Source organism: Pararge aegeria, chromosome 24, assembly GCF_905163445.1.
Source record: "Pararge aegeria chromosome 24, ilParAegt1.1, whole genome shotgun sequence".
In the NCBI taxonomy this organism is placed as follows: domain Eukaryota; kingdom Metazoa; phylum Arthropoda; class Insecta; order Lepidoptera; family Nymphalidae; genus Pararge; species Pararge aegeria.
In genome coordinates this window covers 2,792,071-2,817,868 of record NC_053203.1, presented here as the reverse complement: position 1 = coordinate 2,817,868, position 25,798 = coordinate 2,792,071, and the positions used below count along the sequence as shown (strand labels likewise).

Here is a 25,798-nt window from a genome sequence, read left to right as displayed (position 1 = left end):
AATGTTGTTTATGTGACTCAGACTGTATTAAGTGGTGATATCCAATATAACCAGCACTGTTTGTGGTCGACCACTGTAATTTAAAAAAAAAAATGGTTTTATTGAATTTAGTATCGTATCTTTAGAATTGTATAATTTTATTATCCTAATTGATAATAGAATCCCTTTCGCGTACTAAAATTAAATATAATGAATCGATAAACAAAAACCGATTTACACATTAAAAGTCGCAGTGTTTGCGAAGTGGAAGGCACAGAATTAAGAACTCACAGAAACCGCGTACAAACCGCGTCAAAAACGATTCCTCTTTGATAGTGTTTCTCGAACAGGTAAGTTCACTTCATGCCATTTAGCAATTGACAGTTGTTATTTTACCTCTAATGTTCTAAACGTTTACCATAAAATAGAGAAAATGGGAAAATTTGTGAGCTAGCAAAATACCGTGGGTGTGAAGATAGACTACCTATTATAGTATTAACGATAAAAATGCTTGGGTGTAAAATATTGCTCTAACCAGGTTGCTTCTTAAATAGTTTTAAGTGACAATGTGATATGGTAATAAAAAAAAAAAACAACCGGCTGAGTTCGTTGTGAGCTTCTTTTTAGACCAGGGCGCGTTTGAACCCTCGTAGCTTTAGTTTTAAGTTGACGAATTTAGTTATCGCCATCAACTCACTTCCACGTTATATTTGACATGTAATGTACGCATCAAAAGTGCCATATATGTGTTTATTTGAATAAAGAAATATTTGACTTTGACTTTGAGACGTGCACAGGATGTTTTCACTGTTTTAGGGCACAATAAACTACATGCAATTACGCCTGAAGTACGGTTCTGTATGTTCTTATTTCTGTGGTGTGGTGTAAGTTAAACGAATCGGGTTTATATTTTGTAAAGTAACACATAATTGTTATTAAGTGAGAGTGATAAAATAAATACGAGGTTAAAAACTAAGTCGTGATGTAAATAATCATTCAGTTTAAGAATAATTAAATTGTTATATATAACGATGTATTCTTTTATTTCCAACGTCATCATCATAATCAAATAAACCCATTACTGGCCCACCACAGGGCACGAGCCTCTGATCACAATGAGAAGGCGTTAAGGCCTTAGTCCACCACGCTGGCCCAGTGCGGATTGGTGGATTCGACACACCTTTGAGAACATTACGGAGAACTCTTAGGTATGCAGGTTTCTTCACGTTTTTTTCCTTAACCTTTTAGCACGTGATATTTAATTGGTTAAAGGCCTTTGTCCCTTCTCATTGTGGGAGAAGTGTAGTGGGCCGGTAATGGTTTGATATGATGATGATGAATCCATCTGCTTCTCATTGTCACAGGAGACCCGCGCCCTTTAGTAGGCCATTAATGGGTTTTTAATGAATCCATCTGTTTTATCCGACTTAACATACGAATTTTACGACCTCGCTGACGCAGCGGTGATCGCTGGTGTTTAAAGGGAGGTCCCAGGTTCCATCCGCGGTAGGGGCAATTTTGGAATTAATAATTTCAGAACTATCTCTGGTTCCGCCGTGGCTAGTTACCACCCTACCGACAAGGACGTCCGGTACTAACCGGTTGGGGTTATATAGGTTTAATATTCTTTAACCTTACCCAACTTCCTCAACCCTAACAGCATCATAACTTGGTAACAGGTCCTAAGCTGTTAAACGACATTTGGAAGTTCAAATGTTACAACAAAGGCAGCGTATAATTCTCACCTTCTCGCCCTCCACGGGCGCGGGTTGATACCTCTTCTCCACGAAGGGCAGGAATTCTTCGTCTAAGCTGAGAGTGCGCTCGATGACCGTGCACGTCATGTCCCGCAGCGGGTCCAAGATCAGGTAGCTGCGGTCTCGCTCTTCCACCGCCTCCGCGGGACTCTGCTTTGACTGGAATTCAAAGGAGAGACTGATAACTCCAATATATTTTTTTTTTATATTTACACGGGCCCACCTTAGGGTCAGTTGAAAACCGTATGGTACGAAGTTTTTTTTTTTTAATTAATTTACTACGACAATACACACATCGCCATCTAGCCCTGTGCTATGAGTACTAAGATTATAATATACATATTAACATCCAGACACTAAAAAACATTCCTGTTCATCGCACAAACATTTGTCAGTTGTGGGAATCGAACCCTTGGCCTTCGACTAAGAGAGCAGGGTCGTTGCACACTGCGCCATTCGGCCGTCGAAGTTAAGAATCGCACGTCTACTAATAAAGACATGGTGGTAATTACGTTGTACATAAAACTCTAAACGAAACTAAAATAGAAAGCCAGCCTTGCCCATGTGGAATGCTGTGAATTGTACGAACACGCAACGTGCCATCAACATGAGGCGTAGGTGTTAAGCATCATCATCATCATCGTCATGTCATCGTCATGTCATGTCTTTTGTAGGGAGTTCCACAACACACGGCCGCTTGCCTCCAGCGGCTCCCAGCGACTCGCCTGATGTCATCTGTCCACCTCGTTGGGGGCGACCTACGCTGCGCTTACCGGTGCGGGGTCGCCATTCCAGCACCTTAAGACCCCAACTTCCATCGGTTCTCTGAGCTATGTGCCCCGCCCATTGCCACTTCAGCTTCGCGACTCGCTGAGCTATGTCGGTAACTCTAGTTCTTCTACAGATCTCCTCATTTCTGATTTGATCACGTAGAGATACTCCTAGCATAGCTCTCTCCATCGCCCGCTGAGTGACTCTGAGCCATCTTATATGCTGGTGCTAATTTTTATATTATATTTTATTTATTAGGGAATAGGGACAACCGAACAAACTAGAGTTAGCCTCAAAATATAACTGTGATCATGTGACCTTGGCTCGGAAAAAATGTTTTCCTTTTATGATTTATAGAAAAAATTATAATATATTTTCTAGTTTTGCGAGATAATAAATTATATAATAATATTTAAAAATAATAATCTATAAGGAAAAGAAGAAAAAAAAATTTTTTACATTGAAAGATAAGAGAAATACACTAGCACAAGTGATATTTCTAATACTCGATTATACATACAGGATTGACGGTCAATTTGCGGCACCAAAAAAAAAACAATAAAAAGTAATGTGTTGATAAGAAGTTGTATATATATCTCTCTCTCTTTCGCTTACCGTGGGTGGGCGTGGCGCGGGGTCGAGGATGGTGTGGCGGCGCGAGGCGAGCGCGTCTTCTAGCACGTAGCACCGCGCGCGCGCCCGGTCCGTCAGCACGTAGGTCTCGCAGTCCTCCGCCTCGCTCTCCCCCACGTCCGCCTCGGCCTCCCCCCGCGCGCCCGCGTCGCCCGCGTCCGCGCCCTCCTCGCACAGCGACGTGTTGTCGCACGATAGTTCGTCGGCTTCACCTGCGAATTGTGTCTGTGATAGATCGAGTTTTTCTTTGTCTGAAAAAAGGTAAAACTCCATTTAAATAATGTACTGCAGATGCTCCGGTCTCGAAGCGAAACGTGAGTAGAGTGCAATTTGAAGTCAACATCGCCTGAGGATGTTCTAATTTCAGTGCGAAGCTTTACGCACGCCCGACAGTGTATTTTGAGGTATCTATCGACTTAGCAGGCTGAATTTAGAGTTTCATTAATACCAATGTTTTTATCGACTCTCAAATCAGACGGTGGTGTTTAATTCATTGCATATTTTTTTATGTACACTTGCTTCTCCACCTTTTCTTGTCTTTTTATGTTTTTTTCTTAATTTCCTTAGAGATACGTCTGAATAGCTCCCATTAAAGTTGCAGTAACTTTGCAATTGCTATACCACTTTCTTGTAGATCAACACGAGGGAAAACGAAACGACCACACGTTCTAGTCGGTCCGTACTGCATTGTTAATAGGTAAATCGGAACCTGAGCGGCGGGAGCGGAAAGAGCTAATAATTTTATATGACAATGTGAGATGGTGATAGCTCAAAGAACACCCGGCTCAGTTTGTTATGGGCTTTTTCTTAGACCAGGAACCCTCGTAGCTTTAGTTTTAAGTTTACGAGTATAGTTTCGATAAGTATATCGTTGTCACATCACCATGTACACATTTCTCATGTAATCTACGTATCATAAGTGGGCCAATATATGGGCCTACTTATTTTATGAATATATTTTTGAGTTTGACTTTGAATCCACCCTGTCAACGCCCTCAAAGAGATAATCACTAATCGGTTAATGGATTCGTTCCTTAGCTCAATTCCCATATCAATATGTCAATCTATTCACGACGCCCTCTAATTGACCCGCCCACTGTAAGTCCCGACTGCTTATTGGTTGTACGTACCGTGCGTGAGATGCCCAGCGTGCTCGGGCAGCAGCCTACACAGCGCGTAGTTGCGCAGCGGCGTCGCACGCGACACCACCCACCGCCCATCTTTTTCTGAAAAACGTGACCTTACATTCATTTATCCAGTTACAAAGAATCTTATTAGTCAATCTGCTCTAAGAGTGACTTCTCGACAACGTTTAACAAGAGTTAACAAAGCCAAAAAGGATTTAATTTTGTTCACTTTTAATTATATTATATAAAATAACTTTGAAGATGAATTATTAAAAGACTACAATAAGTTGTGTATGGAAGTGCATTGACTAGAGATTTATCTAACCTTCATATGTGGGAACGTTAGGGCCTGCGATCTCACCGGCTAGAACTTCTTCGCTGTGTTCGCCGAAAGCATCCTGCAAAAAAATAAATAATTAAAAACATCGGGTATGTATATTGAACCACAAGAATATGTACAACAAAACTTTTTTTTTACTTAATATATACAACGTGTAAATGAAAATCGAAATATTACTTTCGAGGCTTTAAAAAACAATATTTACTATTTGTGTGACTTATCTGTGAAACCGAAACGCTAATAGTCTTTGAGTAAGCCACTGCCATACTTTTTTCTGAAAGAAATCAGATACAGCGCTAACATCACATGAAAAATTAGAATCTACGCGTCGCGTAGCGTAGGTATTATGCGCGTGTCGGTCTTTTATCTTCAATAGGGTTGTCATAAGTAAACACTTAAAATGTTTTGAATTAGTTTGTATGGAAAAATAAATATGCTTCTGCTGTGATTCCTTATGAAATATACTTATGCACCATTCGACAGTATTTTGTTATTATGTTACATGTTGTATACGATATTACTAATCCAGACAGACGGCGTAGCATCTCTGATGCACAAGGGGTGGACGCCACAAATTTCCCAACTCCATGCTGGTTGTGAGACTTTTTTTTTTTACAGAAAAATCCAACATCTTTTTTTGTTGACGAACACAGGATCTATTTCATAATCAGTGGTTTCAAAAACCTGACCAGTTAGCTTATACAAAACAAGAATATAACTTCAAATTGCAACATATCGAGCCTTTACCGTAGAATAAGCGTATCTGCACAAATCATACATTTTAGAAAAGAAGCTTTATATGTATGTTATAATAAAGCTGCTTTTGGGAATATTTTTTTTTGTCGGTTACGCTAATTCAGTGGTAAAGGCACGATACTACAAAACTATCAGAAAAATCAAGTCACTTGTTATATTGGTTAAGAAGAGGGAGGGTTGTGTGGTGGCACTCTCGGTATGAGGTCGTTGTTTGTTGATTGAAAGAATAAAGGAATTAATGAATGCAAAGTTTATTCACAACAAATTAATATATATATATATCCTCCTGGCCTCATCCGACCACAGCGAATCCTAGCAATTATGAGCGTACCTGATGTGCTCTCAAGTGACTGGTATAACCACTCTTTGTTTTAAATGTGCGATCACATTGACAGCACGTCAGTACTATGGTCAGCACGATGGTCTGGCCTTTATCCCCTTTTCGACCACGAGTTGTGTGATGCAGAGGCAGCCGTGGTTACTACCTCTAAATATGAGCGTCGAAGGTGAGAAGAACAATTTATCACTACATTGATTGATATCGACTGATTGTCACATGCCTTAGGTGCGCCATGCTTGTATTGTAAGCTGATCTTGCTCAGCTGGTGGTCGAGCCGGGCCAGCTGTTCCGCGTGGCTCACCTCTGCTTCCACTCCCGCTGCCGACACCCCCTCCACATCTAACACCTCCCGCTGAAAAAAAAATAACGTTGACACCCCATTCCTAGACTTGTCCAAAAAATATATATATAGATAATAATCAGCCTAATTAATCTTCAACTGGTGGGTCTCCTCTCACATAAGCATATAGAGTTTAAACCCACCACGCTGTTCCAATTTGGGTCGATACACTTAAGTATCGTACTGTAACTATGATATGATAGTGACAGGTTTGACACCTGTGTGAAAGATGACATGCAAAACAAAAAAAAAAAAATTCTTGAAAGAAATAAAAATACAATGTTTGCATTGTAAATAAACGATTTGTTTACAATAAAATCGGTGTTTACAAAAAGTAGATCTATGTTTCATATTTATAAATAAACAAACACAGTCATTGACTGTTTTCAGCTTGAAGACGATTTGCCTTGGTAGTGTGATATAAACAGTAAGTAAAAAGAAATAAACCTCCGCTTGCTACGCGCCACGCATCAGTTGCATAAAAGTAACGTTACACGTGTCATAGATTTTATTAGTTCACTGAAAACAACATATAGTATTATTAAATCTATGAAGTTCTTCACAACCAAAAAACAGATAAGAATTCTTGACAATACTCCTGATTATATGGTTGTCCGCTGTACAACAATTGAGTAATACTTTCTCAATGGAAGGAAAAGAACCTTCTCCCTTTTTCGAAATCAGTTAAAAATTTCAAAGTTACCTGTAACGCAATTTTGGTTTTCTTAATTCAACTTATTAAACTATTGGGATGAAACGAAAAAATACGATATACAGGTTTACTGATAATTTTGGATATATTTAATCTAATTTAAGCAACTAATGATTGCAACAAATAAATAAAAATGGAAATGATATAGTGCATGGAAAGGCCACGTAGCATTTTAGTTTGCGTTCTTTAATCGAGTCCGGTCATTCTCCTGCCTATAAAAAAATCAAAAAACATTTGTTTATTTATTTATCTGCTGACCGCACACTACTACAAACGCAAAAACGCCTCCAAGCCGATGTGGCTGTCGGTACCTTGTGAGCGATCCCGTGTAACTGCCGCTGAGTAGGCGACATCGCCGGACTGTACTCCAGCGGGGATTGAGGTGATAGTGGGCCCTGACAACACGACAAATACTTAAATTCACCGAGGGAGGATTCCCCTCGAAACAGATCCATTTTTCGATTAAATGTACCAAGTTCATCTATGCATGACATCAAGATAGTGTAAACTGCACTTAAAAACCAGATAGTGTGGGCATAAGACGTTCAGTTCAGTGCATTGTCATAGAGGTGTCTAATGAGAAACCTCTTGCTCACACAAACATACTCGAGGCATAGCCCCCACATGCAGTGGATGTGGGTTCATCCACGTAGCGTGTATACTTTATTCCTGGGTCAGGTTAACTCCCTTGGAGCAAAGGGCAGTGTTGTGTATATCGTTTACACGATCACGGTTAGTATACGACAACGCATCAAAAGCGTGTAAATGTTAATAAATGTTAGTAAATGTAAATTAGCGCACGGTTAGCAGATAAATAAGGACAGTTAATTTAAAAGCTCGAAGGTCAAGCGCAACCTTGAATACCCCAGACAGCACCGAATATCTCATCTTAGAGTCGCCTAAGAATGTGAGTTGGCGTGCAACTGGGTACTCTAGCAGGTGAGAGCCGAACAACTGTACAAGCACCAGATGGTCAAGAAAGGATGATGAGGAGAAAAATTGTGAATGAGTAATGAAAATTTAAATGAATGCTTTGAATAGTAATTTGGCTTAAAATGTTAAAAGTAAATAAAAATCTTATAAATCATAAATAAATATTTATCTTACCCTTTAAGTAAAAAAGTAATAAAACCACAATAATTTAGTTGTCAGTTGAAAAGTTTGTTCCGCTAAATTATAACGAAAAATCAATTCAACTTCATGTTAAAGTCTGTCTAACGTAGCGTGTATATACTTTGCGTTTACATGCACCCTTCTGGTTCGCTTATCGATGTTTTAAAGCAGTTATTAAATCGTTATGGGATATTTGGTTAATTCAATCAATAATAACACTTACGCTGTTGGAAATAGAGGATCGTTTGTTCTGTAGCGTGATCATGTATTCGTTGTAGGTTTGGGTCTTGTTGGGCGATCCGGGTTGCGTCGAACTTGTTGAATTTAGGTTTGTCATACCTGTTATATTGGAAAAAGTATTATGTAGAAGCGGACTTTATAACCATACATTATTTTAAATGCGAAAGTGTGTTTGTTACCTCTGTTCGGCTCAATCGCTGCATTAATCTGGATAAAATTTGTCACAGAGACTTTAATCCTTCACACCCTTTGTTGACCATGGAAAACTTTTTATCCCGGAAAAAGCTCGGACACTATACCCGCGTAATTGTGTATAATACACTATGTGCAATAGGTATAACTTAGCAATTCAACCGATTTTGACAAATTTCTTTAAAATTTTTGGCTTGGATCCTGAATAAAGTTATAGATTATAACCTTTTTGAGATTATTTAATATTTATTCATTTATTTATTCATAAGACACCAGCAATTAATTGTAACTACATTCATAAAAAATAAATATGTGTTAGAATTATAAATATATGAATGATTGAATTTTATTCATCGTTATTATATGGTTCTTGTGCTAGTGATATTTTATTTTTAGCTAAGTCTATTTTGTTATTTTTGTACATGATTCAGAATAAGAAAAATTGAATAACTTTACAACATCTAGAGCTTTTTCCGGAAAAAAGCAGCAACCCAACATATGACAGTTTACCGCAACTAATTAGCCCAACTTTAGATCGCTTAGTTTAAATTCATCCATAATATCACTTACCAATTTCCATATCAACGGCTCGCTTCGCCAACGCGTTGTGTACAGCCCTCTGCGCCACCAGATGGCCAAGATTCTGGTTCATCAGGGACAGGTTCTGGCCTCCGAGCCCCAAAGCCTGGCCACCCAGTGCCAGGCTCTGCCCCCCCATGAGATTCTGACCTAAACCTAAATTCTGGCCCGCTAGGCCTACGGTGGAAAATAGCAGAGTTAACTACAGTATAGAAAGAAGCTTAAGAGCTATGGACTATATCGAGCGGAGTATGATATAGGTTAGTTTTGACGGAGTAAGAAATTTGTGATATTTTCTATAAATGATTTAAAAAAAAACGGTTTACTACGCCATCGCAGTACTGAGTTATGGAAGTGAAGTTATACCTCAACTTCATCAAAACAATAATTACGGGTCTCTACATCCTTAAGTTTGTTTACGGAGATCGATAATGTACCGTTGGATCTTGATCGCCTAAGGATTGAAATTAATGAACTGCTACAACTACCTTGGAAAAATAGGTACTTTAGACTAGCTCTAATGACGTGAGGTATCAAAGGGTTCCTAAGCATCGGGGGGTGGGAACTGAATGACTTGTCCGAGCGATCCTATGTCCTGCAACCCAATATAAAATGATCCGATATTTTGGCCCGCAAGACTTACTGATGAATAGCATAAACCACAAATTGATTTTTTTTTTAATCATATTTCGTCGGACTAATTATTTTTGTAATTCCATTACATACAATTCATATTTCCATGGCATGTTGTGAATACTTTTTCTAATGGATTTGATAGAATTTCTTCTTTACAAGTGATTTAAGTATTTTCAAGATTAATAATGCCATGCGCATTTAACACGGTTTCTTATTATAATTAGTCCGACGATTTAAAACATTCGAAATGTTATCATGTTTTTTTATTGTTAACGGTAACTTTTGTTATTATTTATTCTTAGTAAAGTACGTAAACTTGCGGTCTTTTTAAATTTATTCAAGGAAATACGAATGTGTCAATCGAACATGCTCATCGCGCATGATCTCAGTGGAGATCTAGCTTTATACGTGATGTAATATGTAATAGCAGCGCTGTTCTGATACACAGAGATATCTAAAGAAAAGACATTCATAAACTTGATCAGGAATACAACGTACCTAAGTTCTGTCCAAGATTCTGCCCCATAAGATTTTGATTGAGAGCTAAGTTCTGACTAGTGAGGCCTATGTTCTGTTGGAGGGCTAGATTCTGCGCGCCCAGGCCTGCCTGAAGCGGAGACCCGAGGCCCAGGCCCAGCGCGAAAGCGGGACCCATAGGCTGGTTGAATTGGTTGACAGTCGTTTGAAGCGCTTGCTGTTGAACTGAAAAAAAGTAAAGTTACTTCAAAGCTTTCAAAGTTTTAAACATTTAACTTATTTCAAGGAAGCCTACCTTTAGGTACTGAGGTATTGATATACTGAACTGAGTTATTGAACACCAAAGTCTGCAAACAGTCCCTGAATATATGGATCTCATAAGTAGGCTCCTAGTCAATCAGCGGGCAATAGATTGAAAGCTATGCTAAGTGTATCTCGACCCGCACTGGTAAACGCTAAACCTCCGAAGAGGTGGACCGATGTCATCAAACGCAGAGGGCCGCTGGGCCCGAGCAAAAGATCTATTTCCGGCAGTGGTTAAACATCAGTTACCCTCATGATAATGCAGCCCACCTTACAGACTTTTTTGAAAATCAAACCTGTCTCTACCAACGGTATTAAATGCTGAGAATGCACCAGTAAACAATTCAGCAGTCGATCATCTGTAACCTATTTATGAGAGTAGTTTTCATAGAAATTAGAGGAACACCAAAAAACATAGCTGGACGGTGTGAATAGAGATATGTGTGAAAGAGGGAGGATTTTAAGTGGGCAACTGATGAATGTGAGGAGAATACCAGATTTTTCGACCTCACATAGCGCTGTCAAAACTGGGTGTGGTGGTGGCAAATCAGAACAGTGCTTAAGTCGGCATCTGGATGCTTGACCTATGCTTGGTCTAACTTAGGATGATTATTTTGACAGCTCTCAGAACGGTTGAGGTGTTGTATAATCGTTAATGAACATATACGATTATCAGAATCGATAGTTACATGGCAATACTGTATGGTCAGATTACAATTTACGATGGAAAAAAAAAAAAATCATTTAATTTTGATTAAATTATTGCCAATTTTACTTTTTAAAGATTAATTTTACCACCCACTTAGTGCATTATTTTTAACTAAAATAATGGACTAAGTGGGTGATACCCATGAATGAAGTATTACATTATACGAAAACAAATACGAAACTTTACGAGAGTGCACCTGCCAAAATTATCACCCTAAATTAGTTATTGCATAGTATGAAAGTCCGTAAAAGATGCACTCAACTCTGGGAAAGTTCGATAAGATGTGCGTGCCGAGGATCTATCTCGGTCCCCTAGTCTAGGCTATCACCGCTTATTAAAATAACAATAATACTTAATTATTAGTTACCTATAAGGTCGTTGGCCGTCGCCAGCATCGGTTGGTAGTACCGCGGCGCCGCGTACGGCAGCCGGCCCGCCGCGCCTGATACACACACGTGCTGTTAGTTACACACATATACACGCATACAGTACGTGCACGGTACGTGCGCAGCGGGTATTAGTACGAGTGAGAGGTAACACAACATTGACGCTATAGTTTTACACTTCTCAAGCTCTCAAAGTTCTTATTAATGTTAGGTGCAAGGGAACTTAAACTGCCGTTTACGCAATTCAGCTTTATTAAACTAGCATAAATAAGCCTAGTTTAAGGAGGGATTATGGATAGTTTTGACAGTTTACCTTAAGTAGAGTTTCTGCGTTCGTGAGATAGATTAACTATACTTTAAGTAACAATTAATTTACATACCAGGTTGTGTATTCAGCAAGTTGTTATGGAGCCCGAGTTCTGGTTGCGGGAATTGCGGTTGGTTGAGGAGCCCCAGAAGATTGGGGCCAGAGAGATTCTGCTGTTGACTGTTGGAAAAAAACTGACTAAACATTTTTGTGATAAAAAAAGTGGTAAAAACGACGTAACAAATAGCCTATAACAAGTCAATGCTGGGCTAAAAGCCTCAGCGGAAGGTGTGTCCATAATGACCATGCTAAAACGAAAGAAGACTCTTTCTAGCCAATAAACCATTTTATAAAAAGCGGGACAGTCGAATTTCGAATGACTAATTTGTTCTGTTTTACGAATGCGCTAGTTTTAAAATAATTATACTTGTTACTCAATGAATGAATGAATGAATACACTTTTATTGTACACCACATAAACATATAGTATTTTATCAATATACGAAATGCCTTTTATATATTGTTTCCAGAAATTCTGAATCATTATCAGTACTTATTTAACTATATAAGCTATTAATGACGACTGTCGATGGCTCATAAATATTATACTCACTTTATAATATTCTGCTTTAACAACATCCGCTGAATATTTTCCGCGTTCGCCAACGTGTCATTGACCCCCGTGTTCGGCGTCAGCGTCGGCTGCCCCAACTGAAGCCTGCTCAGTGCCATGGGGTCTACGAGCCCTGGGGCAACTTGAGCCAGTCCAAAGTTCAACCCCAAGTCCCCGCCAACAACCGGCGTCCCCACTTGACTTAAGCCAAGTAAGGGGGTGTCCGTTGCTATTTGTAATGGCGTAGTTAAGTTTGTCAGGCTCGGTTGTAATCCACCATTGAGTAACGTGTGGTTAATACCCTGAAAAGGCATCGTTTGAGGGATTGTCGACGGCAAGTTACTGAGCATAGAGCTTGAAATCGGCGGCGCTGTACTCTGAGGCATCTGCACATTTTGTTCAGTGGACATTTGCTTGACTTCAGGTCTATGGTCAGTCATCGTTTGTGGAGTATGCGATAACTGGTTTGTAAGAGAATACTGGTGCGTAGGAACGAAGTTATCTGGAACGGTTTGCGGCACCGATTTCTGTACCGGTTCCTGTATAGGTTTCTGTATTGGTTCCGATTGTATCATTTGTGTTTCAGGTTGCGTGGGAGCGATTTCCGGTTCTGGTAAGCCGTTGACTTGTTCCCGGGGCGGTTCTTTGGTAGTTTCGACGAGTTTGGGCGCTTCGACCGGCTTCTCCATATCTGTGGCGGTCCGCTCGGGCCCCTTCTCCTCAGGTACGTCCTCGCCGCGGTCCACGACGGGGCTGACTAGAAATCTCGATATCTTACGAGTGGGTTTTTGTGATTTTCGTTCTCCGTTCGACTCTGTGCTACCCGATCGATCCGCTACCGACCCGCCGTCGGATTGATTAGAACCTGTGGGTTATGCATAACATTTTATTTACGAAATAAAATTCCCCCGATAAATAGCCCCCGAAAAGTCGGTTAAATTAAGTGTTACGATTGGTCAAAAATGGAACAAAAGCTTGGTTTGGATATGGCTTTTGACTATTCTAGACTGGTAAAATCATTCTTGATTGCAATTTTATAAAGTTCAATTAACATTCGTGAAAATCCAACCTGCTGCTTTAACCATAAGAAAAATAAAATACAAGTGAGTGCAAATAAGAGTACAATAGTGAAAAGTGCTACAACTTGTTTTTCATCCTAAATAAGGTGACGTAGACTGTGGCCATTAAAAAGAAACCTAGCCAACTTTTAAAAACTATTAACAAGTCGTAAAACATCGTCGTACCTATGGAAGACGCGGTGCTGATTTTCCGGGCTACGGCGGGGATGGGCGCGGGTGGGCGGGGCTCGTGCGCGAGAGGCGGCGGCTCGGGCTCGTCGACCAGCTCCGCCAGCGCGATGCTGTCTTGCGACGCGGTGGGCGTGGTGCACTCCGAGTTGTCCTGGTTGGAGTCCGTCAGGTTGTCGTCGCGCTCCGTCGTCTCAGAGTCGTAGTCGGACTGGGCAAAACACAGTGACCTTAGCGACGCACTTCCGTTTGGAGTGCAAATAGTTCGATGTTGAAGCGAAACTTCTTTACGCACACTTGACTTGGGAGCGTTACCAAGGGTGTGTACGGGCGTAAGCGAACGAAAGTAGAGAGGGAGTTGTAAGTTACTGGTCTACCTTCAGTAACTTATATCTAAGAGAAACAGTTACGTGTCGTATTTTACTGTATATTTTAAATACTTTTCCTAAACATGATTGTAACTTTGAGCATTATTGGTCCTCATTGGTCATCGTTGGTAAACAATTATGATTCGAGAAAAATCGAATTTGCTGTACTGACCAAACACTAACAACCCTATTTAAGATAAAAGACAGACAGGTGCATAGCACCTACGCTACTCGATGCGTACCTAATAAATTGACAGGAGTCACTAGGTTTTACTTTTGCATGCAATGTTAGGGCTGTATCTGATTTCTTTCAGTAAAAACTATGGCAATGGTTTACTCAAAAACTATTAGCGTTTCGATTTCACAGATAAGTTTCAGAGACAGTAAATAATGTACCTCTAAAGCGTCTGAAGTATTATTTCAGTTTTCATTTACACGTTATATATGGATATGGGAATGGCCTCCAGGGAAATACCTTGTCTATATTGAGCCTAAGTCGTTCGGACTGCGCGAAGGGCAGCGGTGGCTTGGCCGCGCCCGGGTCCCTCAGCTGCCGCACGATGTCGCCCAGCAACTCCATGAATGCGCTGCTGTGCCCTTCAGGTAGTAAATTGTTCGCCACCTAGCGAACGGTCCACATACGGTCGTTTTTATTGTATTCCAAATTTTATTTGTTTAAAGTAGGCCTATTATGACCGATGAAGTGTGTCTATTTGTAGTGACACGACTATAGATGCGGAAGGTAGATTCTAGATGCTCTTTAATAGCATCAGCATTTTATGTTAATTTTGCGACAGATGAAGGGCTAGTAATTTGTTGTTTTATTATCTTTAGATCTTATAACACTTTTTAGATTACCCCAATTCGAGCCCATAGAATGTCAAATCCATGACTGAAAATTCTTTATCGAGGTGAAGTTCTTATTGACCATATTTCTGACTAAATGGTTGTTGTCTGTAGTGTACAGGCGATACCCATTTAGTCAGAAATATGTATAAGGTAAAATTTTCTGGATGGAAAGGAAAAGAAGGCTATTTTGACCACACAATAAGTTATCAGTGGTATACAAGTATTCTGATATTGTGAAGTGAGACAATCAAATGTAACAATATCTTCATTATCATATGCATGAGTGGTTATATCGAAGTCTACTCACAAAATTGCTGGCCAGATCCTCGGGATTTACATCAGGCACGTGGAACTTGAATGTGACAGTCTTAGATTTGGACTCGAGCAAACACTCGACCACGGTGTTATCGTCGCTGACAGTGAGAATGGTGAGTCGCGGGAATTTCTCTTTCTCTCGAGAACGTTTTTTCGAACCCCGCGATTTCTTTTCGCCCGATATAGGCGAAGGCACCGCTGTGCCCGCTGTGGAATAGAATTTATGTAAAGTAATAGCTTTTGAAGCGGTGGTAGCCCAGTGGGTAGGATTCCGAATTCACTTTCGGGGGGCGAACTTTTTAAATTATGTGCGTTTTCAGCAATTCAAATATCACTTGCTTCAACAGTAGAGGAAAACATCGTGAGGACATCTGCATACGCGAGAGTTCTCCATAATGTTCTCAAAAGTGTGTGTGTGAAGTCCACAAATTCGCACTGGGCCAGCGTGGTGGTGGACTACGGCCTTAACCCCTTCTCATTGTGGGAGGAGACCCGTGCCCTGTAGTGTGACGGTAATGGGTTGATATGATGTTGATGATGAATAGCTTTTTAGGTGACAAGCAATTATTGTTTCTAATTGAAGAAAAAATCTATTTAAAGCACAATGAAATACTAAAATAATCAGCTATGGTTTTGTGTTATAATGATTTAAATATTTTTATCCCGTTAATGCGATCCATTTGGCAAATCGTCATTATCCTTATTAACCCATTACAGGGGTCTCCTCTCAGAATGAGAAGGGTTTTGGCCGTAATCCACTGGCACACCTTCGAGAATGTTATGGGGAACTCTGGCATGCAGGTTTCCTCGGGATATTTTCCTTCACCGTTAAAGCAATCGATGTTTTAAATTCCCTCATTTAATAACGCACATAACTCCGAAAATTAAGAGGTGGATGCTGGGATTCGAACTCTTCCAAAAGTTAAGCCGAAGTCCCTACCACTGGGCCAATACCGCTTCAAAAAGAGTTTAAATCAATAAAATACACGCAATAATTATATCACAAGCTATGACACTGTATTAGAAATGAAAATGTTTGTAAACACACAGCTGTAGTCTTAATAATGATAATATATATAGCACATCAACTCACCCTCCAGTTGCTCCGCCTGTTTTTCGTCCACAGAACTCAATTCCGGTTGCCGTATAGCCTCTTGATGCGTAGCGCCGGACGGAAACTCCGTCAATGGCGTATGGAACTGCTCCTTCTGACTGCCGTTGGCCATTCCTTCCTCGGGCTGGATGTTGAGCTGCTGGGGGACCATCTCCGGCGCTTGGCCGGTCTGAGGAACTTGACTAGTGGGGGGTTGGCTTGTTGGGGCGTCCTGTATTTGAGCGGGCAAAGTCGCCGGAACGTTTTCGACTTGCTGGTAATGTGTCGCGGGCGGATTTTGAGGTAATGAAGTAGGAACTGAGGTTGCTATTGTGGACTCAACCTGATATGCCATATTGGGCATAGTTTGAACGGGTTGATTTTGCTGATACATCTGCAGAGGGTTGGCAGGGTAATTCTGCACAGGTGTGCCTTCATGACTAGATATCTGCCTCTCGTTCTGCTGTACCAGGTTGAAATTTTGGACCACCATATTGTGCGGTAATGACTGACCCTGCATCTGATGCACTTGGTGGTATTGCTCTTCCGACGGCTGCTTTTGCATTTGTTTTTCAACGTATTGCTGTTGTTGCTGCTGCTGCTGTTGTTGTTGTTGCTGTTGTTGATGTTGTTGCTGATGCTGCTGTTGTTGCTGCTGCTGCTGCTGTTGTTGATTTTGGAATTGCATTTGATCTACGGACATCTGTGGCTGCAGCGGTGGATTTTGCTGGTACTGATCCGACACTAATGTTTGCTGCTGATCGTGAACGTCGGCAGCACTCATCTGGCTCTGCTCGGAGCCCTGACGAGTGTACATGGGCCGCTGCGAGCGCAACATCTCCTCGACCTGCTGCCGCTGGCCCATGAGTTGCTGCTGCTGGGCCAACAGCGCCAGGTTCTGCTGGTCTATGAAGTTTTGCTGCGACTGCAACTGCATCTCCTGCTGCGCCAGGTATTGCTGCTGCTGCAGGTTCCGTATGTGCTGCGGCGACAGCGTCTGGCCGGGCATCGTCAGCTGCTGGTGCGTGATCAGCTGCTGCTGCAGCATGAGCTGCTGCTGCGCCAGCATCTGCTTCTGCATGTTGAGTTGCTGCTGCGCCTGCGCCACCTGCTGCTGCGCCTGCGCAACCTGCTGCTGCTGCACCATAATGACCGGGTCCACCACCGCGGTGAGCAGGTTCGGCTGGATGAACTGCTGATTCGGTTGGAAACTAGCACCTTGACTAGTGGGATGCTGATGAACTGGGGCGTTAACGAAATTTTTACTTTGGTGGGCGGCGTCCGTCTCTTGCTGCGTCGTCGGCTGGACGTCGACGCTTTCCGTTTGCTGACTGACGACCTGCTGATGAACCGGCTGCTGCTGCTGATGCTGCTGTTGCAGGTGTTCCGATTCAGAATCCTTCCTCGCCTGCAACGGATCCGGCCTGTGTATGATTTGTGCCAGTATATTTTGTAACGTTTGAAGAGATGGATCCAAAACTTGGCTCGGCTGCGGTCCGGTTATGATGTTCTCCTGGGCCGTGAGCTGTTCCTCCAGCTGTTTTTGCTGTATGGCCGCCGCCTGGTGGGCGATGATGTTCTGTTGTTGCTGTATTATGTGCTGCTGCAACACCTGGTTTTGGTTGTTGATTTCGTTGGCCACCAGCTGCTGATTGAGTAGGCCCGGCTGCAGCGGGGTCTGCTGGGACTCAAGGAGGTTCTGGTGTTGCTGTTCTATCAGCACCTGGTTGGTGACGGTCTGCTCCAACATCTGCTGGTTAATGAGATTCTGTTCCATCATCACCTGCTGTTTGAGGTTCTGTTCGAGCAGCTGCTGCTGCTGCTGGAACAGCTGCTGGTCGGCGGAGAGGCTGGGCGACGCGCGCGACTGCATGAGGTTCTGCTGGAACAGCTTCATGGCCTTTTCCTCGTTGCTGAGGTGCTGCTGGAACTGGTGCTGGAACAGCTGCTGCTGGGCTTGCAGCAGTTGGGACTGCTGATCCAGTCTGAAATAAAACCAGCCAATCCAACTGAGTAATGGACTAGACTTTTAGTAAGAAAACTATGTTTTTCATGTATTATTGTATATGTATGTATATTTATTTATTGTGTATCTGTATTCTTCACGGTAGGATTATAAAGTATCGCTCTTAATCGGTTTTTTCAAGTACATGTTATTTTTTCTGACATTCGAGGGCGTTTGGAAGAAATCGCTCTAGGGATAAGTTGTCCTTTTGTACTTCCTGACCTTTTTCGTAATAATTTTAATCATTGGTACTTAATAAATAAATAATTATGTTTTAATCTTATAACATGTCATACCTATATATATTGATTAGGATATTTCGGTTACATTTATATATATGTTATCGATGAATTGTATTTAATAATAGCAAACGTCCAAAACCATATTTTATTAAAATACTTGTCAAAGAAAATACATGTCAAAGCCGTCGGGGCTTAACATACTTTTCGAGGCAAAGAGTGGGAAAATCACACGATGTTTTTCTTACCTTTTAAAGCATGAGATATTAATTTTTATAACACCCATAGTTCGTCGAAGAAATGCGTCCCGTTACTCGTATCTTTCCAAGCCATAATAACGTTTTTTATTATGTGATATATATATCTTGCAATTAAATGAATTCATTTGTGTGAATTTGTGATAAGTTCTTAGGAAAATAAAAGTCGCAACATATCCAGTCAGACAATCTAACCCCCAACATACAAAATTTTGGTTTTTTTATGTAACACAAGTTAAATAATCTTGTTTTGAGGCTTAAATTGCAGAATTTCATCAATTGAATAAAATGCATTGCCCAATAGCCACTTACACTATTATATGTGTAAGAGCGATAGGCGGTGTGGTCAAATCTCTGTGGTTTCCGCTACTATTCTAGATAGTTTTATGTAAAACAAACAATAAAATTAATATAATACTCACTGCACGGATGTTAGGTTTGGCTGCGAGCCCACGCCGTTAAGAAGACCTGCCTTCACTTGATCCACAGGACCGGCTTGCTGTTGGTTCTGGATCATTTTTACCTACAATAAAAGATTGAACCAGGATTAATTTAAATTTGTAACGTAACGAGATCAAACAAGCTAAATACTATTTACATTACAAATTGGGTTCGGAACTGCAGTTTAATCATTTAAACTTACATTGTGGATACGTGGATTTTTTTAAACTAGATTTTAATAGCGAAAGGTGAAATAAGCTCTTAGACTTATTTACACAGAAAATGTTGTTTTCGAGTAGATATTGTTTTAATGCCTTAAAATTCCCTCCAAATTTTTTTAACCAGATCTCTTAGCGACATTTATATTTATAGAACATTAGTCATTTGCGTTTAGTATTAGCCTGGGAATACACCTGTAAGTTAACTTACCTTAGTCAATAACGGAAGTCACTTACGATTAATTTACTAATGTAAACAACTTTTAAACGGCTCATAGCGACTTTCAGCTTACATAAGTCACAGTAATTAGCTTAAAAAGTTTTTAGCATTAGTTAATTAATAGTAAGTGACTTTCGTAATTGGCTTCGAAAGTTAAACTTACAGGTGTAATCTCACAGTCTTAAGATACAAACAATTTCTTACAAAGGGACTCGTAGCTTCTTTACATAAATATCCGAAAAAAGGTAATAACCATTAACCATCGCAACAAATATATTTATATAAATACCACAATAGACAAGCCTTAATTCTTCTGTAAAGCTTACCAGGCCTAAGTTACGGAAGAGATACACTTAAATAGGAATGCCTGACATTCTTAATCTTCTTAAGTTAGTGAGACTTTATAATTATTAAAAAAGACCAACCTGTCTCAGCTGCTGTTCCAACAGCAACTGCTGCTGTCGATTCTGCTCGTTGATGATCTCCTGGTTGAACAGCATTTGGGCCTTTTTTTCACTCCTCTCGCTGCAACAGGTTTTATTTTTGTTATTAATGAGAATATCAACCCATTGAACTATGGACTTGATATATCAAAATATTTTCGCTCAGTCAGAATCAACGTGCAACACAAATTAGTCTTGTTTTACGAGACCTATAATTGTTTATTATTTATTGTTATTAGGTACCCAAAACAGGTAATAACTAAAAGTAGATCTAAATATAAGTAATAACGAAATTTGTTCTAAGCTACAACCCAAAGTATGTGTACACAACTTGGAATTAAATTATACAAAAAGTAAAGATAAAATTAAAGTTAATAATAATATATATATATATAATTTCCCTGAAGATTATGTGGATAGAGCTTAATAATTTGATTTTTAAAAATATTTATCATTTTATTAAAAATGTCAATATTACGATTACTTGATAGTAAATCATTGTAAAGGCGGCGTATGCGAATGATGGGATTGTAAAAAGAAGTATTGTTCTTGTAGACACATAGGACAAAGGGTTTAATATATTATAATCTGATGTTAACGCGAGTATTTATAGTAATGAGCAAGAGTAAGACTTAATGAGCTTAAATAAGAAGATCTAATGAAAGTATTTTCGACAAAATTGCAAGCTTCGCATCCCAAAGTGTATAAGCCTGTCGTGGTAACTATAAAATACACTCTTTCGAAAATCGAATAATAAAAATGTTTAAACAGATTTTAGTGAACAATATCGATGTATTATTACTTTTATAACGTAAACATGATAAGAAAGAGTTGTTTGTGATCTTTAGGGTGCACTACCATGTCCCAAAAGCAGTACATATTATATTCAAATGACAGTATTATATGACATACCTTGACGTATCTAAAATAAGTATTATAATTAAAGGACAAGAGCGTCAACATTATTAAAATAGTACTGCTTTAAGCGATAGTAGTAAGTTAATTAATTAGCCCTAGATTAGATTTTATCCACTACCGCGTTCACATTTATGCACGCGCGGATCTTGTAGGGTTCCATGCCCAAAGAGTAAAACGGCATCCTATTACCAAGTTATTGCTGTACGCCCGTCTGTTTGTCTGTCTGTCCGCCTATCACCATCCATGAACCGTGATAGTTATACAGTTAAAATTTTCACAGATGACGTATTTCTGATCAAAACAAATTCTATAATTGAATAAAATATATATATTTTTTTTTGCCGTTTTGTACCTATATAGATAATGATGCGGAATCCCTCGCACTTGGCCGGTTTATTACAAACTATTGCGTTTCATTCAACTGCCCGAGGACGGAGGCGAAACTCTTTCAATTTTGACAAACTGCTCCGTGGCATTCAGTTGAAATTTATATGTGGAAAAATTATATCACTCCACAATATTCTCATTTATCGTTCCCGTATTCCGCGCGTCTCATTGTGTCTCGCGGCACCCATTGTTAACTCAGACGCGTCGTCGGCTTATAATATAAAACTGTTTATAAGATACGTATAACAACGGTACGCGGCTGAAATCACTTGCTTCGCAGTTTGGCAACCTTCAAAACCTATGTCGCTACCACGGAACTGGAAGACTTACTAAGCAAGATTCTTTCACGCTTATTCATACGAACTAAGCAAGATTTAAATTACACTAGGCGTAAAGAGATGCCCTCTTTTTTTTCTTATGCTTTTGGACAATCTTCATGTACAAGTCGAAGTCAAATCTAGCCAAGTTTTATAAAATTCATAATTCAAAATTCGTTTCTAATATAAGCACTTTTGTAACGTCAAGTCTGTCTGTTTTTAGTGACTCTACCACCGGTTCGTAAGGCAGATTCTACCGAGAAGAAGGCGGCAAGAAACTCATTAACATTCATTTTTCTATCTTGTGAAAGATGAAATCGGATGCTTCCAGGCAACCTCGTCGATAAGAAATTCATCAATTGTATAGTAACCTCGCTGTAATAAATGTGTTTTAACATATTCTTTAAACTTATGCATTGGCAGGTCCAAAATCACCTTAGGAATCATATTATAAAAGCGTATAACTCAATCCCACAAATGACTCGTGTACCTTTCGCAGACGATATGAATATATAAAACAATGAATTTGTACGTGGTCGCGAGATGATGGCGATACCTACATAAGTAAACAATAAACTACGAGTGTATCAAACGCATCCTGATCTAAGAAGACGCCCACAACAAATTGAACCAGATGTTCTCTTTTTAATCACCTTGAGATCTAGTTAGAAATTGTTTCAATGAGTACGAGTTCATCGGACTGAGTATGGAATTCCAAATGACCCTTAAAAACGTGGGCAAGGTCTTATTATATTTCGCTATTAGCATAATTATTACACAAGTATTAAAGCTGTAATTGTTCGATCGAGGCAGGCACGCAAGTTGTATCCCCCCCCCCGTTTAATGCAAAGATTTATGATGATATGAAATCCATACAGACTCGCCGTCAATTACCAATTCGATGTAAGAAGCGTTGTGACAACCGGACACACTGACAAACTTCTAGCACGCCTTTTTCATCGGCAAGAATTTAGATGGAAATTTTACGATTTGGAGAATCAAATACCTATTAAGATTAAATAAATATAATAATAAACAAATATACTACGACAATACACACATCGCCATATAGCCCCAAAGTAAGCGTAGCTTGTGTTATGGGTACTAAGATGACTGATGAATATTTTTATGAATAATATACATAAATACTTATAATATACAGATAAACACCCAGACACTGAAAAACAATTATGTTCATCACACAAAAATTTTCACGTTGTGGGAATCGAACCCACGGCCTTGGACTCAGAAAGTAGTGTCGCTGCCCACTGTGCCACTCGGCCGTCTAAGTGTAACTAAAAAGCCGTCTAAAGTTCATCAATTATTTCATACAACTCGAGTTCTAACTAAAGGGCGAATCACAAGATTAGTTCCAATTTTGTGAACAAGCAATCACATGAGCCATCATTGTACGTGAAGTTAATTAGTACCTAGTAAGATTGTTTGATACAACTCGAGTTCTAACTAAAGGGCGAATCAGAAGAAGCAATCACATGAGCCACCGTTGTACGTGAAGTTAACTACGAAATTGTAATTTATCACAATCTGTCAAATAAAATTGTACCTTAAACTTTTACAAATCAGATGTAACAGTAAACGAGGTATACGTCCGGGCGCACGCAAGGTTAACAACTGATTGGCATTAAACCGTAGAAAATACTACGCGATTATTGTAGCCATGGCAACGGACAAGTTTGTGAACACGAAATTGTGCTATACAATTTGTTTATCACAACATTTGTGTTATCTTGTGTAATAGCGCTCATTTGCGACAAAATACAAAAAAAACAATATCATACCAAGTAGACTTTAAATTATAGCACTTTTGAAACGTCAAGCCATCTGCCTGTTGGTAGTTACTCTAGCATCGGTTCGTAAGACAGACTCTACAGAGCAGAAAACGGCATACCACTACACTCAGAAGTTGCTCTTTTCCAACATTAACAATTTGCAATTTAACATTAATTTTCCTTCATATTTTCATTCAGAAATTCATCAATTGTATAATAAAACAAGATATAGGATACATATGTCGACATATTTTATAAAACACAAAAGCACAAGGCAAAGGTTATAAAACAAAAAACTAAATTTATTTTTTTACCTCTATATGTAATTCATTTTCAATTTATTTTACTATGGTTATATTTCTATAACCTAAGCTTTGAAGGTTTTTAATTATTATGAATGAATGAATCTACTTTTATTGCACACCACAAAATTGCATTAAAAAAAAAATAAGAAAAGTATAACACAATGTATACAATTTGGCGGCCTTATCGTTTCATAGCAATTTCTTCTATTATTATAAAAATAATTGCCTGTACACGATTTATGATCACAGATTCAACAGAATCGTATCATAAGTTAAACTTTTTCCTTAAATCATGTAGCACATATAATAACAATAATTTGTGTCGTTTATAAATAAGGTTAGATTACAGAACTCGACGCAACACTGCCAACGTCGGTCTTGCAATCAAGAGAATATTTTCCGGTTGAGGCAATTAAAGAAACTTACAATAACGCCGGCAAAACATCATGCTTCTAAAATATGACATTAACAAACAGTTTTTATTTATTCCTCTACAAGTTACTTTAGCTTTTTAGTTACACTTAGACGGCAGAGTGGCGCAGTGGGCAGCGACCCTGCTTTCTGAGTCCAAGGTCGTGTGTTCGATTCCCACAACTGGAAAATGTTTGTCTGATGAACATGAGTGTTTTTCAGTGTCTGGGTGTTATCTGTATATTATAAGTATTTATGTGTATTATATTCATAAAAAAATATATATATTCATCAGCTATCTTAGTACCCATAACACAAGCTACGCTTACTTTGTAGCTAGATGGCCATGTGTGTTGTCGTAGTATATTTATTTTATTTTTATTTAAGTTAGCCCTTGACTGCTATTTCACCTGTTGGTGATTGATGATGCAGTCTAAGATGCGGGCTAACCTGTTTCGAGTATAGCAATACTCCTAATCGATTTCTACACGGCATGGTACTGGAACGCTTAATCGATTTGCGGCATGTTCTCAGTCGGTAGGGTTGTAAATTCCAATAATTGTCTACACCGAAGATCGAACTCCGGACCTCCAAATTATAAAAGCATAAAGCATATAGCCCTCATCACTGCGCCAAGGAGGTCGAAGAATGTTGCTTACATTGTTCATCATCAAATTAAAAATTAAATGATTTGAAGTAAAAATAATAATTTCGAAAGATTCACTATTGATTAATAAACGAGAAAGTTACAAGAGAAGTTAACAAAACTTACTCGGAATAATTAAACACACGGCACAAATTAATTCACTCATCAAAAACATTTGAAGTAAAATACGCACACAAAGCACGTGTTAATCGCGAGTGTTCAAAAATAAAACTGATTACTAACGACCTCGTTTGAAAGAAAAATAAATGAATAATTTGTTTAATAACACTTGATTTGTGCACTACACACACTTGATTTCTGCTTCAACAGTGAAGGAAAACTTCGTGACTTAAACTGCATGACTAATGCCTGAGAGTTCTCCATAATGTTCTCAAAGGCGTGTGAAGTCTGCCAATACGCACATGGCATGGCACGGCCTAAACTGTTCAGATTCTGGGAGGAGACCCGTGCCCACTAGTGGGCAGGTAATGGGTTCTAGATGAGGATGATGACGTGCAGCACAAGTTACAATTTCACAAAACAAAAGTAAGAACATAAACACAACTAAGTCAATCCCAACAAGGAAATGAGAACATAAGTTCATTAATCGTTATATCGCGCGGTTGTCGTTATTTTGACGACGCTGTGTGTCGAGCGCTGTAGTTTAAAGCTGAGAGGTTCTGGGTTCGAATCCCGGCGGGGCTTGAAGCCGTTACATACGGTGTTATGATTGCTTTTCTATTTTATGTGTGGTGTACAATATTTTTTATTAATTCATTCAGTTAATAACATAAATTTTGCATACCAATAATGTATAAAAAATAAATAATACATAAATACATATTTATTAGTTACCTGCTTCGTGTAAATAATTCGTCGATCTATAGCAACTTTATTTAACACTTATAACTCTCATGCTTTTGATGTTGTAATTCGGAATGGTTTATGATAATAAATTAATGTCACTTTCTTCATGTGTGATTTAAAACAGCACTTACACTAAACTGTTCACTAACTTA

The 25,798-nt window shown here is 39.3% G+C and overlaps 1 protein-coding gene across 5 annotated transcripts in view; it reads right to left on the bottom strand.

Annotated features, from left to right (window-relative positions):
- The window catches only part of LOC120634507, a 68,450-nt gene that overhangs the window by 2,277 nt on the left and 40,375 nt on the right, over positions 1-25,798 (bottom strand). The window contains exons 16-33 of one of the 5 annotated variants that reach the window (XM_039905175.1): positions 19,988-20,087; positions 19,106-19,206; positions 16,183-18,167; positions 15,082-15,296; positions 14,401-14,547; positions 13,555-13,768; positions 12,311-13,175; positions 11,771-11,877; positions 11,372-11,446; positions 10,014-10,217; positions 8,871-9,056; positions 8,092-8,207; positions 7,067-7,150; positions 5,924-6,055; positions 4,593-4,665; positions 4,271-4,366; positions 3,123-3,391; positions 1,725-1,895 (exon numbers count right to left, since the gene is read on the bottom strand). In XM_039905175.1, the coding sequence (XP_039761109.1) occupies positions 1,725-1,895; positions 3,123-3,391; positions 4,271-4,366; positions 4,593-4,665; positions 5,924-6,055; positions 7,067-7,150; positions 8,092-8,207; positions 8,871-9,056; positions 10,014-10,217; positions 11,372-11,446; positions 11,771-11,877; positions 12,311-13,175; positions 13,555-13,768; positions 14,401-14,547; positions 15,082-15,296; positions 16,183-18,167; positions 19,106-19,206; positions 19,988-20,087 (5,140 nt within the window). Of the gene's footprint in view, positions 1-1,724; positions 1,896-3,122; positions 3,392-4,270; positions 4,367-4,592; positions 4,666-5,923; positions 6,056-7,066; positions 7,151-8,091; positions 8,208-8,870; positions 9,057-9,395; positions 9,475-10,013; positions 10,218-11,371; positions 11,447-11,770; positions 11,878-12,310; positions 13,176-13,554; positions 13,769-14,400; positions 14,548-15,081; positions 15,297-16,182; positions 18,168-19,105; positions 19,207-19,987; positions 20,088-25,798 lie in introns of those variants that run through there. The other 4 variants (XM_039905176.1, XM_039905178.1, XM_039905177.1 and 1 more) reach the window with 4 other exon arrangements.